Source organism: Rhinolophus hipposideros (genome assembly GCF_964194185.1).
Source record: "Rhinolophus hipposideros genome assembly, chromosome: 21".
Classification (NCBI taxonomy): domain Eukaryota; kingdom Metazoa; phylum Chordata; class Mammalia; order Chiroptera; family Rhinolophidae; genus Rhinolophus; species Rhinolophus hipposideros.
Window position 1 is genome coordinate 47,937,272 of NC_138067.1, and position 21,142 is coordinate 47,958,413.

The 21,142-nt window shown below is 40.8% G+C and overlaps 1 protein-coding gene across 1 annotated transcript; it reads left to right on the forward strand.

Annotated features, from left to right (window-relative positions):
* Positions 1-1,703: 1,703 nt before the first annotated feature.
* Positions 1,704-21,134, forward strand: NLRP8 (NLR family pyrin domain containing 8; the record flags this gene model as incomplete). The annotated part of the gene is given in 8 exon segments (XM_081031564.1): positions 1,704-1,977; positions 5,813-6,849; positions 6,853-6,950; positions 6,952-7,395; positions 10,140-10,310; positions 17,152-17,325; positions 19,229-19,399; positions 20,960-21,134. Coding segments are annotated over 8 exon segments (2,544 nt in total), but the record flags the coding sequence as incomplete, so codon positions are not given.
* Between the last annotated feature and the right edge of the window lie 8 nt (positions 21,135-21,142).

Genomic DNA, 21,142 nt, shown 5'->3' on the forward strand with positions numbered 1-21,142 from the left:
GCATCTGTATTCATCAGAGATATTGGTCTGTAGTTCTCTTTTTTTGTGTTGTCCTTACCAGGTTTTGGTATCAGGGTAATGTTGGCCTCATAAAATGAGTTAGGGAATACTGTCTCTTCTTCAATTTTTTGGAAGAGTTTGAGAAGGATTGGTATTAGATCCTCTTTGAAGGTTGTATTTCTGTGGTATTAGTTATAATGTCTCTTTTATTTCTGATTTTATTTGAGTCCTCTCTTTCATGGTTAGTCTAGTTAAAGTTTTGTCAGTTTTGCTTATCTTTTAAAAAAATCAGCTCTTAGTTTCATTGAACTTTACTATTGTCTTTCTGGTCTTTGTTTTATTTATTTTTGCTCTAATCTGTATTATTTCCTTCCTTCTGCTAACTTTGGACTTAGTTTATTCTTCTCATTTTAGTTCCTTCAGGCATAAAGTTACGTTGTTTATTTGATATCTTTCTTTTTTCTTCATGTAGGCCTTTTACTTTTTTTTTTCCCCTCACATGTCAGAAATGACAGAATTCAAGAGAGGACATGAAGGTTGAGTGCTTACTTAAAAAGTGGTCCTCATCCACAGGGCGCTTGCAATTATCCCAAACTATTGCAGTCAACTGAAGGAGATAAAACTTTGAGCCAGTGCCCAATACGTGATGACATAAGGGGAGTATCCAGGAAGTTCTCAGATGATGGGGAGAAGAATTAAAAGATAATCATAAAAGATAACTCAGAGAAACAATAGTATACGAGTAGCAAGTAAACCAAGAAGAAAGTCTGTCTCCTGCTAGTGACTTCATTCTTTTGTCACTTCTCCATCTACCACTTCTTGTCCACAATCAACATAGTAAAAGACAAAAGGAAGGTGGGACATTGGAGGGGATGGATAGAGGAGAAATAATATACCTTTGACTCCAGGCATGTTTTATAAATTCCTGTTGAGTCTTTAAAATAACCACAGAATAAAAGTAAACCCTGAATGATTTTTAGCTACAGCAGGCCAAGAACTATCTTAAATGTATTTGTGGATTTATTTCTGAGAAACTTCACAATCCCACCAGTGGATGTGACATGATCAAAGATGAGAAAAAAGGCACAGGGAAGTTTGGTGATTTAATAATGGAGGGATGTTATGTTGCTAATAAGTGGAATAGAGAATAAAAACTACAAAGTGGATTTGAGTCTAAGCACTGAACCCAAATGCCTGGTGGGCCAGCAGGTTTTTCCACAGGAGAGAGAGTCTTTGAGAGAAGGAGGTAAATAGAGTAACTGGCACATGGTAGGATCCCCCAAATGGATTAAATAAATCAGTCTTCTTGGGTAGTGCTTTCATTTTCTTATAATTTTATGTCTCCATAGGTCTCGTCCATTCTCTCTTTTTTTAAAATTTTTTTATTTTTTTTTATTTTATTTATTTTATTTATTTTTTTTGTTTTTTGTTGAGAGCCTACTGGCCCATGTGGGAATCGAACCCGCAGCCTTCGGAGTTAGGAGCACGGAGCTCTAACCGCCTGCGCCACCGGGCCGGCCCCATTCTCTCTTTTGATGAGTCGCTTTTATCACTGCTGCTGAGGTTCTCGGTGTTGAGAGAAGATGAGTGATGTGAATCTGAATTCTGGTTCCTCCTCCTCCTCCTCCTCCTCTTTCTTCTCCTCTTCTTTGTTCTCCTCTTCCTCTCCTTCTTTCATCTCATCCTTGCCATTCTCACCCTTTTCCAACTACCCTTTCGAAAATGGGGTCATGTTGTACATGCTTTATTTAAGCAATGAGGAGCTACAGAGGTTCAAGCAGCTTTTAGTGGAGGAGAACCCCAGACCTGGTTCCATCCAGATCACCTGGGACCAGGTGAAGACAGCCAGATGGGGGGAGGTAGTTCGTCTTTTGATAGAGTCCTTCCCTGGACGACTAGCTTGGGATGTGACTCATGACATCTTTGCCAAGATGAACCAGACAGAACTGTGTCTTCGGGTACAAATGGAGCTAAATGGCGAGTAATAATCCAATATATGAAATGGGATTGGGCTTAGGTGATGAAAACTACATATTTTGCTGGCCACCCATATGGGACACTGAACAAGAAAGCAAATAGAGTAAGATGATGGCTCTGACTCCAAAGGCAAAGACTATTCTGTTAAGCATATTTTTTTAAAAAAAAGCTTAACCAGATACTGCTTATAAGACCTGAACACAGAGAGATAAATAAAGACAGAGAAATAGGAAGTAAGATGGTGGGGAAACATGCCACTAAACAGAAGAAAGATGGTATAGCTACAGTGATGTCACCAGCATAATATTTAAGGTAAGCAGACTGAGGACTAAAAAGGGCCATTTCATAATGACCAAGAGGGTCAATCCCAAGGACATTACAATCCTAAACTTCTCTGTCAATAACACATATTCAAAGTACATCTTCAAAAAAGATGTACTTTGTGTACAAAGCACATCTTCTGTACATCTTCAAAGTACAGAGAGCCAAATCTGACAACTAGAAGGAGGACTAGACAAACTTACAAATAGGATGTGAGACGTTAACACAGCTCTCCCAATAGCTGATGTAACAAGTTGTCAAATGTTGGTAAGAACAGAGCAGGTGTGAACAACACAATTCATAAACCTACACAGAAGGTGACCAGGTCCCTTTTCTATCAGCCAGCACTTTGCGCGGCACCTGGTGTATCATAGGTGCACAAAGATTGAAGGAATAGAGAATGATTTATTATGAAGAGGGGCCTGTTTATGATAAGAATTCCCAGGTAGTTCTTTTTGGTGAAGTGACACTAGGTTGGGGTCTAACAAATGAGGAAACAGCCATAAGATGAGGAGGGAGAGTGAATAGAAAACAGAATCAGAGGCCAGGAAAACCTTATGCAAAAGAGCTCAGAGGTGGAAAGAACCTTGAAGCCTTGAGGAACAGGAGAGGTCAGTACTGACTAGACCCTGATCAGATAAGACCGAGTGTGCGTATACGTATGTGTATGTGTGTATGGACGCATATGCACTTACGAGTATATGTGTCTTCATTATTTGTGGATTCTTCCTACTCACTAAAAATTTATTTGTAACCCCAAAATCAATGTGTGACGTGCTATCACAGTCATTCACAGACATGCACAGAGTGGTGAAAAATGTGAACGTTCACATTCCCAGCTGAACAAGTTGACACGACTCTCTGCCTTCTTGCCTCAGCTTTCATCCTGTAAAAAAGTGTCCTTCTGATGGTCTATTTATTACCATATTTTTTTGTGCTTTTGTGCTTTTTGTTGGTGATGTCCCTGTTTCATATGACCCTCCAAGTGTAGTGCTGAAGTGTTGTCTAGTGTTCTAATCTCAAGTAGGCTGTAATGTACTGTGTTGAGAAAATAGTTGTTTTAAGTAAGTTTCATTCAGCCATGAGTTTTAGCACTGTTGGCTGTGAGTGCAAGGTGATTGAATCAGCAATATATATATTGAATAAGATGTCTTTAAACAAAAACACTCATAGACCAAGGTTATGCATTGAAGAGTTGTTGATGATGTTGTAATCAGAGGCTGCAGGAACCGAGCCCTGTATTTTCCTGGGAGCAGTGGTTCAGTTTTGGCTAATTAGTGTTTATAGTGATTTTATGGAGCGTAACTACTGTGAGTAATAAGAATCAATGACTATATAATTTTATGTACCTATAAATATATACATACACAGATATACTCACATACACGCATACACATACATGCACATACACGTAGACACTGAAGTGTGTATGTATTTTACATATACGTACGTGTGTGAGTGCCTGTGCTTGTGTGTATTTCTTAATGTTTGGCTGGGCTATAAATTCGTATGTCTTTGAACATCTTCCTTAGTACATCGTAAAATAGCACCATTTCCTCACTTCCTGACATCATGACAGAGTCTAGGTAACTTTCTTTTCCATAAACTAAGATCGTGAGAGAAAGTGGAGACTAAGGTGGGGACTCTTGAATGGTATAGCCACTATGATCCAGAAAGGGCATATGTTGCCTTCCTGTTCTGTCAGTCTTACCAATGTTACCAAGGTTGTTCCAATGGGACAACCTCTTTTGTTGCCTGTTCCAGAACTTCTACCTCACTTGGAGCCAGAGGACTTGAACCGAAGAGGAACACAAATGAATCTGGAGGAAGAAGACTCTGGTATGTGTCAGGATTGTGAGAAACCCTGGAAGAGAATGGGCTGTGGCTTGGGAAGAGAAGCTTGGTTCCTAAGGCATGGTGGATTGTAAACAAGTTGGCCTGGTGTCTCTTCCACAAAGAGTAGCTGAGGACACGCCTAGTTAGGAAGACCAGCTACCGACCCAGGGGCTCAGATTACATCGCTGTGACATCCTTTCTCTCCTCCTAACTTTCTCTTTTCTGGTGGGTTCAGTCTCGGGTGGTCTCTCTTCCACACAGTGGTCACCTTTGCCAACAGACGTTCTAAGTATATGTTGTACCATCTTAGTAACACCAGCAGAAAAAAGTGTCCTGAAATTGACTCCATTGAGTGAGCTGGAGTCTTGAGCTCATCCATGGAGGAGATGATGAAATGTCTGGTTGTTTGACACTGGCTCTTATGCGTATGACCTAGTTGGATGGTAAGTCCAGCCACAGTACAATGTAATGGGATGAAAGCGGGAAGGTATAGTTCTCCAAAGAAAAATTGGGACCAGAATAGAAGTGGCTGGTACAGCAGATTTCTTAGTTCCTCCCTCATTCCCCCACTGCCACTTACCTAGATCATCAAAAGGAGGATTCTAGAAAGAACCCAAATTGTGTTAGTGTGAAAACAGCCTTCTCAATTGGGTTTCATAAAGAGATGAGGTCAGAAGGAATCAAGGGCCAAAGGAAAACATTTTAATATCATGAAAACACATAGTACCTGGAATGTGGGATGGTCAGTTCTTGCCTTAGCCTACTTAGATTTCATTCCCTCAACAAATCCTTGCAAGCTGATAAAGTTTTAACACTATGAAGTGAGCCAGAGTCATAAATCCCACTTTAATTTTAGAGATGGCAGGTCTGAGGCTTGGAGAATCTGTGACTTGCCTAAGGTCATAAAGCTAATAAGTTAATAGCTGTCAGATTTCTAGTAAGTTCCGTCCTACCCATCAGCAGGGGACACAGTTGAAACCAAACACTTTTCTAATTTGTGAAATGTCCAGTGGACAGGAGAGAAAGAAAATCACAAATTGAGAAGAAGTTGTGTGACCAATTTTGTTAACTCCCGTCCCCATATCTAACTCTACCTTCTCATGTACTAACAGATAAAATGTGCCCAGCCTTGTGGTAAATACCATTTCCCTAGGTTTTCTTGAAGTTGGGGTGACAGCTCTAGGTCATGGGATATAAGTAGATGTCTTCTGGGGGCTTCAGTTTGTCCTCACAAAAGTAGACAGGAGCTGTTAGCAGGTCCCTTCTCCCTGTTATTCCTGCTTTGAATGCAGATGACATAGATAAAGCTATAGGAACAATCTTCTATTTGTGAGGCAAGAAACAGGACAAATGGGCTAATAGAACTGTGGTTCTACTTGGCACTGAAGCTTTGGAGCCAATCATCCAACTTCAACAGCTTTACTTCCACCCACGCACCCACACCCTTTTCTGTAAAAAGCAGGCCTTGCTTTGTTTACGCTTTGTGAAGTGGATTTTTCTGTGACTTGCAGGTCTTAACTGCAAGTAAAGCCCCACTCTCCTGAAAAGTGTGTGATTTATGCAAGTGTTTCATAGGACTTGATGTACAGACCTCAAGGCTAGTTTTCTTGTGGGTAAATTGGTTCTCACAAATAACTCTGATGATGTGCCCTGTGTTTCTCCCATCTCGCTAATCTAGATGGACTCTGTGAATACAGACTGCATGTGATGGACCAGTCTTCCACCCTGTGGGACAAGACGTCGTGGCCCAGGAACCACGTGAACTTCTTTTACCAAGACATTCACAGGCACAAAGGACTTTTACCATGTCTGTTTCTTCCCAGGAGACCTCAAGGTCGACAGCCCAAGACTGTCATCCTCCAGGGAGTCGCTGGGGTTGGGAAAACAACCCTGGCCCAGAAGATGATGTTGGAGTGGGCAGAAAACAAGTTCTACCCCCACAAGTTCTGGTACGCTTTCTATGTCCATTGCCAGGAAGTGGCTCAGGTGGACCGGCAGAGCTTGTCTGAGCTGATGGCACGCAAGTGGCCCGGGTCTCAAGCTCTAGTGTCCAAGGTGATGTCCAAGCCAGAACAACTGCTGCTCCTCCTTGATGGCTTCGAGGAAGTGACATTAACCCTCATGGACAGACCAGAGGACCTGAGTGAAGACTGGAGCCAGAAGTTGCCTGCGTCTGTCCTCCTGGCCAGTGTGCTGAGCAAAAGGATGCTTCCTGAGGCCACACTCCTGGTCCTCCTGAGGATCTCCTCCTACAGGACCCTCAAGCCCTTTCTGAAATGTCCCTCTTTTATCACCCTTACAGGGTTCAGTGTGGCTGAAAGAGCTCAGTATTTCAGGACGTATTTCAGAAACAAGAGGCAGGCTGACGAAGCCTTGGATTTTGTTGCAGGGAACACGATCCTCTTCTCCATGTGCCAGGTTCCTGTGGTCTGTTGGATGGTGTGTTCATGTCTGAAACATCAGATAGAGAGAGGAGCCAGTCTCACCCACTTGTATCCGAATGCCACAGCTGTCTTTGCCCAGTATCTGTCTAGTGTGTTTCCAACCAAGGTTGGAAGCATTGCCAATGAGACTCACCAAGAACAACTGAAAGGCCTGTGTCAAGTGGCGGCAGAAGGTATGTGGAACATACGATGGGTGTTTGATAAGAAAGACCTCAAGCGGGCCAAGCTGGATGAGGCGGCCATGGCTACTCTCCTCAATGCAAATATTTTTTGAAGGGTGGCAGGGGGAGAAGACCACTATGCCTTCACCCTCTTGAGCTTCCAGGAATTTTTTGCAGCCTTGTTGTACGTCCTTCACTTCCCACAAAGACTGCAATTTCCAGGTGTTGGACTGTGCTCAGGCCATACGCCTAATATCACATACTGGAAGAAAGAGAAATCACCTCACTTACATGGGGCTTTTCCTGTTTGGCCTTTTAAATGAGAGGTGTGCTCGCGCTGTGGAGCTGTTCTTTGGATGCAGGGTATCCTTGGAGAATAAAAAGAAACTGCTGAAAGTCGCAGCCCTGTCACTTACCGTGCACCACCGGGTCCCACAGTTATTCTACTATCTGCATGAAATCCAGGAGGAGGCATTTGTGAGTCACACCCTACGTGATTGTCATAAAGTAACTTTGGTCATTAGCAAGAAGAAAGACATGCAAGTGTCTGCTTTCTGCCTCAAGCACTGTCAACATTTGCGGGAAATGGAACTGACTGTTACCCTGACCATCACCAAAGCGTGCAGTCTCGACTCAGATCCCCTTTCTTGCCCTGAGTGAGTGCTCTAACTGCTCCCTTGTCAGTCTGCTTTGTCCAGGGCATCTAGGGTGACCATCTGTCTCAATGGGATCCCTGACACATAGGACTTTCAGTTTGAAAACCAGGACAGAAGGTGTTTCTGGGATGCAGGTTTCCATGTTAAAACTGGGGAAGTCCTGGAAAAACAAGATGAGTTGATCACCTTCCTTATTTCTATTCTGCATGCGTTCCCCTCCTATATATGTGGGGAACTTACTTTCTTTGTCACCCTTACTTCTGTGTGTCATCAATCTTTTAGTCTCTGGGGAAGTGCTATCCAGTGGGACTTTCTATGATGATGGAAACATTTTCTATCTTTGCCATCCAATATGGGAACCACTAGTTACGTGGAACTGTTGAGCCCTTGGAATATGGCTAGTGTGACTGTGACACTGGATTTTTAAATTTTATTTATTTTTTAAATTTAAGTAGCCACATGGAGCTAGTGGCCACCATATTGGACTGCACAGCTCTGGGCATCCTTCTTTCAGTGTAAACACATCTCTTCCATCTTTGAATAAGGAAGAAAATAAATGAAAACTGCAACTCCTCATCAAGGGACCATTCCATCTCCCTCTTTGCTTTCCTACTAAACCACTTGAAATCATCATGTCTCCTGCCTATATCTTATTCCCCACTGAAGTCTGAAGTGGGTGTCTAGTGCCGTGGTCAAGGGCTTGAGTTCTCCAGCTGTTCCAGTATAATTCTTATCCCCACCACTCAGCTAAGACTCTCTCAGGAAACAAACAAATTTATATTTTAACAAATACAATGGATTTGTTTTTCTTAAGACATGGCAATAGCACTGACTACCCATTTTCCCCCATACTGTTTTCATACTGGTTGATATTTGTATAGCCTTTGCCATACACCAGACACAGTGCCAGGTACTTTTATGTGAATTATTTCTCTTATTGTCACCACTTGACACCACAAAGCCCTGGAGATCAGATAGATGTCGTGTCTTATGCAAGGTCACACAACTGACTGAAGCTATGCCTTGAACTAACATTGGACCTCCAATAGCTATGATGAGGAGCTGGACAAGTAGACTGACTTTGCTGCTTATTTTAATAAAAGTTAATTGCAGCTCAACCATGGTTGCTTGTGATGTATTGCCCATGACTGCTACCAAACAGCTACGGCAGAATTGAGTAGTTGCCACAAAACGTATGTCTGGCCAATCACAGAAAAAGTTAGCCAGCCCCTGTCCTAGGTATATTTTTAGAATTGCTGGATCAGAGTCCACATATCACATCTTTAACTTTATCATCACAGTTATCACCAGTTGCTCTCCAAGGAGTGTTAGTATTTCGTGGGTGGAATGAATTTTATTCACTGGTATTAAGTGACTTCACAGGACAGGTTCTTCTATGTCTACTCCCAGCTTATATGGATAAACCCAGTTGGTTCCACATCATATCTGATTGACCTTCCAGCCCCAAGTACCTTCTGTCTGGAAGAGGAATGAAGGCCAAGCGCTTGATACTCAACTTGGTGTTGCATATTGGTCAAAAGTCTAATCATAATGTCTTGCTATAAGACTGAATTATCTTTGCATAGGGAATAGAGCCAAAAATATAATAACAGTGGTGACAGATGGTGACTAAACATTGTGGTGATCATTTCATAAGGTATATAAATGTTGAATCACCATATTGTACACCTGAAACTAATAAAATGTTGTGTGTCAACTATAATTAAAAATAAAATTTACCCCTGAAATTGATATATTGTATGTCAACTGTAATTGAAAAATTAAAACTTTTTAAAATTTACTAAGTCACACATCACATTAGAAAATAAAATAACCTCAAAACAAAGTTTTTTTAAAAAGACTGATTAATCTTAAAACCTAACATTAGTAGAACTCTTAAAAGATGACAGATTTCTTTCACGTGAATTAGTCCATTGCTAACTCTTGTGGAAGTTCTTGAAGGTTGTTGGTTGGTCTATTCTCCCCAGTTTTACTAAGATGTAATTGACCTGTAACATTATGTAAGTTTAAGGTACACAACATAGTGATTTTATGTGTGTATATATTGAAAAATGATGACCACAAGAAGGTGAGTTAATATCCATCACCTCACATAGTTACAATTTCTGTGTGTGTGTGTGATGAAAACTATTAGAATCCCCTCTCTTAGCAACTTTCAAACGTACAATACAATATTATTAATCATCCTACTGGACATTACATCCCCAGAATGTATTAATCTTATCACTGGAAGTTTGTACCCTTTGACCACCTTCACCCGTTTCCTCCTGCATCTCTTGGTCAGCTTCTCTGAAAGGGTTCATGGAGAAGAATGAAGAGAAAGTCAGCAGGTCCTTCCAGATTAAGTTTTTCCTTATTCTCCTATGTAGCATTTTTTCTTTTTAATAACAATTTTATAAACACAGAATAAGAATATAGGATGCAAGATAGAATTTAGTCTCTGACCCCATAGAAATCCTAAGTGATTAAAAAACAACTTCCTTTCTTTGTACATCATGGGGAAATACAGGTATCTTTACCTGAAGCCATGAATCTTCCTGGAATGAAGTGAGAAATCTTGTACTGGTTCTTCTGGGTATTTTTTAAAATAAGGGACTCTTGTTAGAATCATCAAGGGGTCTGATCATAACCAGGGTAGGGACCACCCGCCTTGGGTTTACTCCTGTTTTCTCCAGTATGATCTCTAAACACGAGTCATATTCTGTTTTCTTCTTTCCACTCAGACCAGAAGGCAGCAATCGATGTTTCCTCTGGTGGCAAGACCTGTGCTCTGTGTTTAGGACACATAGGAATTTGGAAGTTCTGGCTGTGCCAAACAGCTTTATGGAGCCTGATGCGGTGAACGTTCTTTCCAAAGCCCTGAAACACCCTGCATGTAAGCTACGAAAACTGATGTGAGTATGAAACAAACCCCGGCTGGAAGGAATTCCGTGGAGACAGTCTGTTTCCCACCCAGTTTGTTTACTCCCTCTCTGCTCACTAGATTTGCAGGAGGACTCCATGTCCGTCATTTTATTCCTTCTAGTCTTATTGAGAAGTAATCGACATACAACACTGTGTAAGTTTAGGGTGTATAGTCTTTTGACTTGACATACATGTTGCAAAATGATTACCATTGTAAGTTTAGTTTTTTCCCATCTCCCCACCTCCTCCCTGTTAGCAATCATCAGCTTGTTCTCCATACCTGTTGGTCTATTTTTGTTTTGTTTATTAATTTATTTTAGTTTTAGATGCCACATATAAGTGAGATCGCACAGTATTTCTTTTTTTTAAATTAAAGTTTATTGGGATGACAATGGTTAGTAAAGTTATTAGGTTGGTGCAAATGTAATTGTGGTTTAAAAGGTTAAAAATAATTGCAAAAATGGCAGTTATGTTTGCACCAACCTAATACATAGGTTTCAAGTGTACAATTCTGTAATACATCATCTATATATCACATTACACAATGTGTTCACCACCCAGAGTCAGTTCTCCTTCCATCACCATATATTTGATCCCATTTACCCTCATTTACCACTCCCCTACCCCCTTACCCTCTGGTAACCACTAAACTATTATCTATGTTTATGAGTTTTTGTTTCTTTGTTTGTCTTGTTTCTTTGTTGCTTTCATTTTTATATCCCACATATCAGTGGAATCTTATGGTTCTCAACTTTTTCTATCTGACTTATTTTACTTCACATAATACCCTCTAGGTCCATCCATGTTGTCGCACACAGTAAGTTTAGTTGGCATCCATCACTGCATGTAGTTACTGAAAAATGTTTCCTTGTGATGAGAAGGGTCTACTCTCATAGCAACTTTCAAATATACCACAGAGCAGTGTGAACTACAGTCACAGTGCTGTACATCGCACCCCAGTACTTATTTCTCTTACAATTGAAAGTTTGTACCTTTTGACCACCTTCACCCAACTCCCTTAACCCCCACCTCTGACAACCACAAATCTGATTTGTTTTCTTATGAGTTTGGGTTTTTTTTAAGATTCCACATATAAGTGAGATCATTTTTCCAAATAAGACATATAAATGGTAAACGAACATATGAAAAGATCCTCAATGTCACTAATCATCAGAGAAATGCAAAAAACAAACCAACAAACAAAAAAAACAAAAATAAACCCACAATGAGATATCACCTCACCCCAGTCAGAATGGCTTTCATCAACAAGACAAATAGTAACAAGTGTTGGAGAGGCTGTGGAGAAAAAGGAACCCTCATCCACTCTTGGTGGGAATGCAGACTGGTGCAGCCGCTGTGAAAGGCAGAGTGGAGGTTCCTTTACAATTTTAAATCTCAGTGGTTTTTACTCTCTGCCTGACAGGCACCTGTGCTGAGGAGGCACTCGGTGTGGTTTTCCACCAGCATTCCTTTGAGGTAGGTAGTGTTATCCCAATATTTTAAGAAAATGAGAACATGAGCGTTTAAGTGACTTGTCTAAGATCACGCAGCGGGTAAGCTTTGTGATTCTCCATCTCAGTCTGAAGCCCATCTTCTCCATCACGACAGCACACAACAGTGAGATGTCACCATTAGCAGGTCCCTGCATGTGCTAAGCTTCTCAAAGAGGGTAAGTAGGAGCTGCATTGGAAGGGATAAGATTTCTATGGTGGGGGGAAGAGGTGACACAGATTCAATGCAGTGTGGCAGGCTATACGAAAAGGAAAGTGCATGTGCGCCTTGACCCCAACGTCCACTTTTAAAACCCACCCAAGATAAATCCACACCCAGGTACCCAGAGGAATGGATGAGAACATCATGGCAACATTATTTCCAATAGCAAAAAAATGTAACAGCAAACATTTACGCCCTTCTGGGCTGTCTTAGGTGCGTTACATTTCAGTGCTCTTAATTAAAACTTATAACCATCCTAAGAAGTAGGTCTGCAGCCCTGGACTGCACAGAAAGGGCCCACAGATTGATGGACTGAATGTATAACTTATTAGCAAATGGGGAGACATTGATGAAAGGTACAAACTTCCTGTCAGAAGATGAATAGTTCTCAGGATCTAATGCACAGTGTGGTGACTATAGTTAACAACACTGTTTTGTATGCTTGAGAGTCCCGAAGAATAGATTGTCAATGTTCTCACCACAAAACAGAAGTGGAAATTTTGTGATTTCTTGATGGAGGTGTCAGCTAACACTACATGGTGATCATATTACAGTATATAAAGTTAACAATTCAACATGTTACACACTTTAAACGTACACATTGGTTTTTTAAATTTTATTTATTTCTTTTCTTTAAAGTTTATTGGGGTAACAATGTTTAGTAAAGTTACATAGATTTCAGGTCCATAATTCTGTATTACATCGTTGTGTGTTCACCACCCAGAATCAGTTCTCCTTCCATCACCATATATTTGATCCCCCTTTACTCTCTTCTATCACTCCCCTTCCTCCTTACCCTGAACTGTTGTTTCTGTCTATGAGTTTTTGTTTATTTGTTTGTCTTATTCTTTTGTTGCTTTCAGTTTTATACCCACATATCAGTGAAGTCATATGGTTCTTGACTTTTTCTGACTTAATTTCACTTAGCATAATAATCTCAAGATCTGTCCATGTTGTCACAAATGGCACTATTTCATCTTATGGCAGAGAAGTATTCCATTGTGTGTATATACCACAACTTCTTTATCCAATCATCTATCGAAGGACACTTTGGTTGTTTCCATGTCTTGGCCACCGTAAATAAAGCTGTAATGAACATTGGAGCACACGTGTCTTTATGTATAAATGTTTTCAGATTCTTTGGGTAGATACCCAGGAGAGGGATTGCTGGGTCATATGATAATTCTATTTTTAATTTTTTGAGGAACCTCCATACTGTTTTCCATAGTGGTGGCACCAATCTACATTTCCACCAACAATGTATGAGGGTTCCTTTTTCTCCACAGCCTCTCCAACACTTGTTATTTGTCTTGTTGATGATAGCCATTCTGACTGGTATAAGGTGATATCTCATTGTAGTTTTTATTTGCATTTCCCTAATAGCTAGTGAAGTTGAGCATTTTTTCATACATCTGTTGGCCATTTCTATGTTTTGTTGGGAGAAGTTTCTGTTCAGGTCCTCTGCCCATTTTTTAATTGTATTGTTTGTCTTTTTGTTGTTGAGTTGTAAGAGTTCCTTATATATTTTGGATATTAGCCCCTTATCAGAGGCATTGTTTGCAAATATCTTCTCCCATTCGGTTGGTTGCCTCTTTATTTTATCAATGGTTTCTTTTGCTGTTCAGAAGCTTTTTAATTCGATATAGTCCCATTCATTTATTTTAGCTTTTACTTCTCTTGCCTTTGAGGTCAAATTCCTAAAACCCTCTTTGAGTAAACATACACATTGTTATATGTCAATTACATCTTAATAAAGCTGGAGAAATAAAAGAACTAATTAGCCACCTCGAGTGTGGTGAAGGTTTCTCGGTGTATGCATATGTCCAAACTCATCAAATTAGAAGCATTAAATATAGGACAGATACATTTTTGATACATCAATTATACCTCAATAATGCTATTTAAAAAGAACAAATGATGGGATCCATAACTTGGGCACTGCTTACCTCTCCAGCTTTAGGCATGTGAAATCTTCCCTATTGACTGAAGACTTAATGCAAGTTTTGATGAAAAACCAGTATCTGAGATACTTGGAAATACAAGGCACAGAAGTGGGGCATGAGGCCATGGAAACTCTATGCATGGCCTTGAAATGCTGGCAGTGTTGTCTGCAGTGTCTGAGGTGAGACTCGAGGCTGGGATTGAGAGAGCATCCCGACACCCAGTAGTCTTTTCAGAGGTGGGGGTCACATGGTCAGCTGCAGGCCATCTTTGATCCAGATCACTCAGCTTTTTTTTTCTGAGGCAAACCACATAATGGTGTAATGGACATAGATGTTGTGACATGACCATCACAGTCAAGCTCATGAACACATCCACCACCACCTCGAATGGTTACCAGTTTTGTGTGCAGCTGCATATCTCTTCCCATCTCTGCATTCAGTGACTTCACAACAGTCGCTTGAAACCAGCCGTGGTGGCGGTGTTTACACAGCAGACATGGGCAGATACGGTATATCAAAGCCTTTTTCTCCAGAGTCAGCAAATCAACATTTCAGGGGAAGCAGAGCTTACCACCCCAGAAATATACCTTTTGGGATATTGCTTTTAAGCTGGTAATTAAGGAACAAAAGACTCAGAAAAACCTTTGACCTCCCAACCCCCAACTACCTAACAGGAATGTAGACAGCTGACCTGCTTGGGGAAGTTGGCCATCATCAGAAATAAGTATGTTTAATATGAACTAGAGTGAGAGAAGGAGGAGCCTAGCAAGGCCCATTGTTCAAAGTTCTCTCCATGTCCCATTCTTACAGATGGCCCAACAAACATTTATTTACCAAACATTGAGTTTCCATCTCCAGGTGACTTGCCTTCCTCTCCTTTGAAGCCCCAAACCACAACCCCCATTTCTCCTTAGCTCCAGAATGGCTTGTAAACCTCAACTGCCCAATGCCTCTTTAAGTCACCTATTTAATGGCACCCCCACATGTACATCTGTAATGAACTTGGGGCATTTTCTTCTGTTAATCTGTCTCTGTTCAGTTTGCTTATTTGTCTATCCAGAAGAACTTAGAAGTTGTGAGGAAAAGTATTTTTGAAGCCCCCACACCAGTACATGGAGGCTTACTTAGCTCCCCCACAGCCTTTTGCTATGTTACGTTGCCTCTTGATTTGTTTCCATCTGCCAGCTGCACTCCCTGACATGTCAGAGCTGAATGGAGCCTGGATCTTCACTACATTCTCCTGCCTTTCTTTTACATTACAGAACGGTCTTAGGGGGTGGTAAATAAAGGATAATAGTTTGCTTAAAAGTCTGTCTGAACAGGTCGACTTGAGATGGACACTTCGCTTGACAAGGTGGCAACGGTGTGACTTCGGAAGAGCTGTCTCATGTGACTGAGTGTCATTTCTTCCTCATAAAGGTTGTTTGGCAAAGAAGTGTAAAAAGAAGCTGTATTTCAAGGGCTGAATTGCGTCCCTGGCTCATACCGTGTTTCCCCGAAAATAAAACCAGGTCTTACATTAATTTTTGCTCCAAAAGATGCATTAGGGCTTATGTTCAAGGGATGTCATCCTGAAAAATCATGCTAGGGCTTATTTTCCCGTTAGGTCTTATTTTCAGGGAAACACGGTAGTTCGAGCCAGTGATGGTTGGGCATTTGATAATAGCCCCCAGTGTGTATCCTTTTCTACTGATAACATGACTGTGCTGAACCAGCCATGGAAGAGGCAGATAACCGCTAGAGTCACTCTGGTGTGAGGAACAAGAATGCGACACAGTAGTGGAGATCTACGTAACTAAATGGGCACCATTTTCCCCAGGAGCTGAGGCTTGGCATTTTTGTGTGACTCTTACAGGTTGGAAGACTGCTCAATTACCCCCAAAAGTTTGCTTGATCTTGCCAGGAATCTCAAAAGTAACCCACACCTGAAGACTCTAATGCTAAGAAGTAGCTCCCTGATGAACTCTGGGATATATTACCTATCATTGGCCCAACTAGAGAGACTATCGTAAGTCTTTTTATTGTTGTTGTGACTGTTGTTTATTTGTTTGGTAGGTTCAGTGCTTCTGGGTGGTAAAGCAGTAATAGAGGAATGCGTGTATAATGGAACAAACTTGAGTCTTGTGATTGATATAATTACATAGGTGGTCAATTACATAGAGGGGGGAATCTTCATAAAAGTACATATTTATACCCAATATCCTAGAATATATAATTATAATGAGCCAGATGTACCCATCATTAGTTTATGAACTAGAACCTCCTCACCAGTACTGTTTTCCTTCTTCATTGGTTGTCTTGAACCCTGCCCCAACCCCCTCAATAGCCATCTTGCATTGGGATGACCAGGCTCCTTATTTTTATGCACACTTAGTGCTACTATCCATGTGTCTTTCAACAGAGCATCACAAAGCCTTGCACTGCTTGAAGGTCACATAAGTGGCTTCATCTACTATGTGTCCTTTTTCTGATCAGCTGACATTTTAGTGTTCATCTGTGCTCGATTGCTTCTGTAGCCCATTGGTCTTCACTGCTGAATGATAACAGTTATATGAACATGCATTAATGTAGGTACCTATGTTACCTGCTGCCCAGGTTCAGACAGCACACACACACACACACACACACACACACACACACACACACACTCCACATATCTCATCCAACACTTGTTACTGTCAGTATTCCCATTACTGTTTTTGCCAATCTGTTGAGCAAGAAAGGATATCATGTTTTAAATTTGCATGTCCCTCATTACTAATGAAAATATTTTCATAACCTTACTACTCATTTTAGTTTCTCTAACATGAATGCTTGCTCATGTCTTTAATGCATCTTTCTATTTTTTCAATTTATGAAATGATGTCTCTTCCTAAGCCATCTCCATATCTGTTATTTATTCTTCAATCATTGATGATCTCTTTCTCGTCCCTCTTAGTCCCACGATGTAATGAGTTCCTTGACCCATAGTCCCTTGAGTCTACTGTTCTCACATCAAACTTGCTGTCCTCTCCTTTAAAACTTGGAGGCCGTAAGAGACGGTTCCAGAAGTAATGCTGAGGCTTTTGCATTTCGAAGGAAAGCCCAGGCTGAACTTTCGTTGCTCAGTAGGAGACAAAACCCAGTCTCAGGCAGGAGTTAAGCTGCCTCCCACCCATGTTTTTCTCCCCCACAGGCTGGAGAACTGTGACACCACATTGCTCTGCTGTAACAGTCTCATTTTGCCTTTCAAGAATACCAACAATATGCTGACCCACCTGAGTTTGGCAGAAAATGCCTTGACGGACGAAGGTGCAAAACAACTTTGGAATGCCTTACGACACACCAGGCATCCTCTGCAGAGGCTCGTGTAAGTCCCCAAATGTTCTCTTCTTGGAACACCCGGGAGTAGAATGGCATCATTGACAGGACCTGTTATATATGCACATATGCAACGTATTTATTAAGTATCTCCTGCGTATGTGGTGCTGTGAGAATGCTAGAGGAAAGCATAGTGAAGGGAACATGTTATTAGCTCGGTTTCAGAGGTAAGGTATCTAGAGGCAGACTTCTCAAACTGCGTGCCAAGACACCCCACAGTGACCTCACAGAGGCACTAAAGGATAGTTTAAATTTAAGAAACAGCGACATCTGCTCATCACTGCAAGAACTATTAGCTTCAGGTGGTTTCACTTCAACCTCAGACTGTGTACATTCCTTTTGGTGATGTCATATCTTGGCAAAACTAGGTTTTCAGCCACTGCTGTCATGTGAGTGCTCACAAAATTTAATGGGGAACAGGACAATGTGAGACAACCGCTGAGATGCTAAGGGTGACATGAACTGACAAAGTTTGGGAGCCTCTGCTCTAAGGTGTTCCCATGAGCCCTGACATTCAGAGTGAATGTTATGCCTTTGACATCAGAATAACATACCGTGTTTCCCCGAAAATAAGACCTAGCCAGACAATCAACTCTAATGTGTCTTTTCGAGCAAAAATTAATATAAGACCTAGTCTTATTTTACTATAAGACTAGGTATAATACAATGTAGTATAATATAATATAATATAATATAATATAATATAATATAATATAATATAATATAGTATAGTATAATATAATATAATATAATGTAATGTAATGTAATACCGGGTCTTGTATTAATTTTTGCTCCAAAAGACACATTAGAGCTGATTGTCCGGCTCGGTCTTGTTTTCAGGGAAGCACGGTAAGGAATTAGGAAGAGGGTCATGTCACTAACTCAAAGGTAGGGGCCAGGATACATACTAAATGATGCCCTGCTTGACGTTTATCTCACTCTATGAGGAATCCTTTAAATGATCTCCCTTAGGTGTCAGGGTGCTTTTATTATTAATAATACAATTCTATCACATTATTATTATCATCAGAAAATAAACTCAAACTGAGTTAAATCGTAAAGAAATTTGCTGGCTCATAAAACCAGAAATGCAGAAGTGGTGCAAAATATCCCCTGAACCCACTGACATTTTCAGTGTCCCCAAAAAGAAGCAAGAAATAGTGTAGCTGCTTCGGAAAATGGTGTAGCAGCACCTGTAAGGCTAACCGTAGACACACATATGAGTCAGCAACCCCACTTCCTGGGCATAGACACAAGCAAAATAAAAACTTACATCTATACAAAAACTTGTACACGGTGTTCAGCAGCATTATTCATAATGCCAAAACGTGGAAACAACCCAAGTGTCCATCAGCTGATAAATGGATAAAGAAAGTGTGGTCTATCCTTACTGTGGAATATTATTCAGTGAAATGGAGCAAAGCACTAATATGTTTTACAATGTGGATGAATCTTGAAAATGTTATGTTCAGTGAAAAGCCAGACACAAAAGACCACATCATGTGTGATCACATTTATCTTCAGTGTCCAGAACAGGCAAACCTGTCCTGCTGCAATGAACATGGGGCACAGATATTTGTTTAAATATCCAGAAAACAGATTAGTGGTTGTTAAGGGTGGGGTGGGGGGAGAAATTGGGAATGACTGCTCCGGGGTACAGAGTCTTCCTTTGGGGGGGTAACAAAAATATTCTAAAATTGTGGTAAATGTCACACAAATCTGTGAACATACTAAAAAGCAACGCTAGTACCCTTTAAATGGGTGAAATGTATGGCATGTTAATTATATCTTGATAAAGCTGTTATTCAAAAAAAAAAAAAAAGCAGGAAAGACGTCAAATTTAAGGGTGTTTTGGTTGGTTTGGTTTTCCCCTTATGTGTGTTTCTTTGCAGGCTGAGAAATTGTGCCCTGACCTCTGACTGCTGTCAGGATATGGCGTCTGTTCTTGATAAAAACAAAAACCTGAGAAGTCTGGAACTTGGTTTTAACAGCCTGAAGGACGAAGGGGTTATCCTGCTCTGTAAGGGCCTGATGAACCCTGACTCTGGACTACAGATTTTTGAGTAAGTTTCCTTCTTTGAGATCAGGACAATGGTGTATAGAATTCTCTCAGGATAGAATATGGGAAAGTCTTTGCATTTCTGTTTTTCCCCCTCCATTTGATTAGAGGACTGGGGAGCTTCAAAACAGTGGTTCTCAAAGTGTGGTCCTCAGCCTAGGAATGTCATCTAGGACTTTGTTAGAAATGCAAATTCTGGCAGAATTTGTCTTTTTGGGTTTGGCTTATCTCACTTAGTATAATGTCCTCTAGGTCCATCCTGAGTTATTGCAAATGGCAGGATTTCCTTCTTTCTTATGGCTGAATAACATTCCATTGTATGTAAACATCACATCTTCTTCATCCATTCATCCTTCAACAGACACTTAGGCTGTGTCGTATCCTAGCTACTGTGAGTAATGCTGCCCTGAAGGTTTCTCCAATGGACTCTGTTTACAACAGCCCCTCCCAAGTCCATAAATGAGCATTCCCCTCCTTTGTTCTCAGCATGCCTGTGGGATTTGCTGTTAGACCACTTGTCCTGAATGGCAATTCTTTTTTTTTTTTTCTGTCATAATATTGGCAGGTATTTTTGTGTAATTAAAAATTTTTTTCAATTACAGTTGATATCCAATATTATATTAGCTTCAGGTGTACAACATAGTGACTAGACATTTATATACTTTATGAAGTGATCGCCCTGATAAGTCTAGTACCCACCTGACACCACACATAATTATTACAGTATAGCTGACTATATTCCCTATGCTGTATTTTACATCCTCTTTACTGTTTTGTAACTGCCAATTTGTACTTCTTAATCCCTTCACCTTTTACACCCAGTCCCCTAAACCCCCTCCAATCTGGCAACCACCAATTGGCTCTCTGTATCTATGAATTTGTTTCTGTTTTGTTTGTTCATTTGTTTTGTAGATTCCACATGTAAGTGAGATCACATTATATTTGTCTTTCTCTGTCTGACACTCCACTCAGCACAATACCTTCTAGATCCATCCATGTCGTCACCAGTGGCAGGATTTCCTTCTTTTTTATGGCTGAGGAATGTTCTGTTGTATATATGCACCATCTCTTCTTTATCTACCGAATGGCAATTCTTTATTGTTCCCAAATATATCAGTTTTGCTGGAGAAACATCTGGCTATTTGTTTAAAGTCAACAGAGTATACTTACTTGATTTCCTTCCTCCTTCTCCCCCACCCCCCAATCAACTCTGAGTTCCAGGAAGCCAGGGATGTTGTGACCTTTGCACTGTTTTTCTTCACTGTTGCGTCAACAACACCCAGTGCAGTGCTCAGCACACAGGTGGTGCCAAACAGATATGTTCTGAATGAGCAAAGGCAATGAGTGGTCACAATCCATTTTTAACAAGATATGGCTCCATCTCAGAGTTAGGAACTGCATAGCCGACTCTGAATAATCATCCAAAACACACAAAGAAACCTATGCCTGGTAGGTACTCACATATTTGGAATGAAAGGACTTGTTCCCATCTAAGTGTGGTTTCTAGGCTGTCAACCTTTGTTGGGATATGGGATGAGGCGACTGTTCTGTTTCCGTCCCACAGGCTGGACAGGTGCCTGTTCACCTCCATCTGCTGCCAGGCCATAGCTTCCATGCTCCTCAACCACCAATACCTGAGGTATCTCGACTTGAGCAAGAATGATATTGGGCCCAGTGGCATGGTGCTCTTGCGTGAGACCTTTCAGAAGCGGAAATTGAGAGCAAAGGTCGTTCTGTAAGTCTGTCT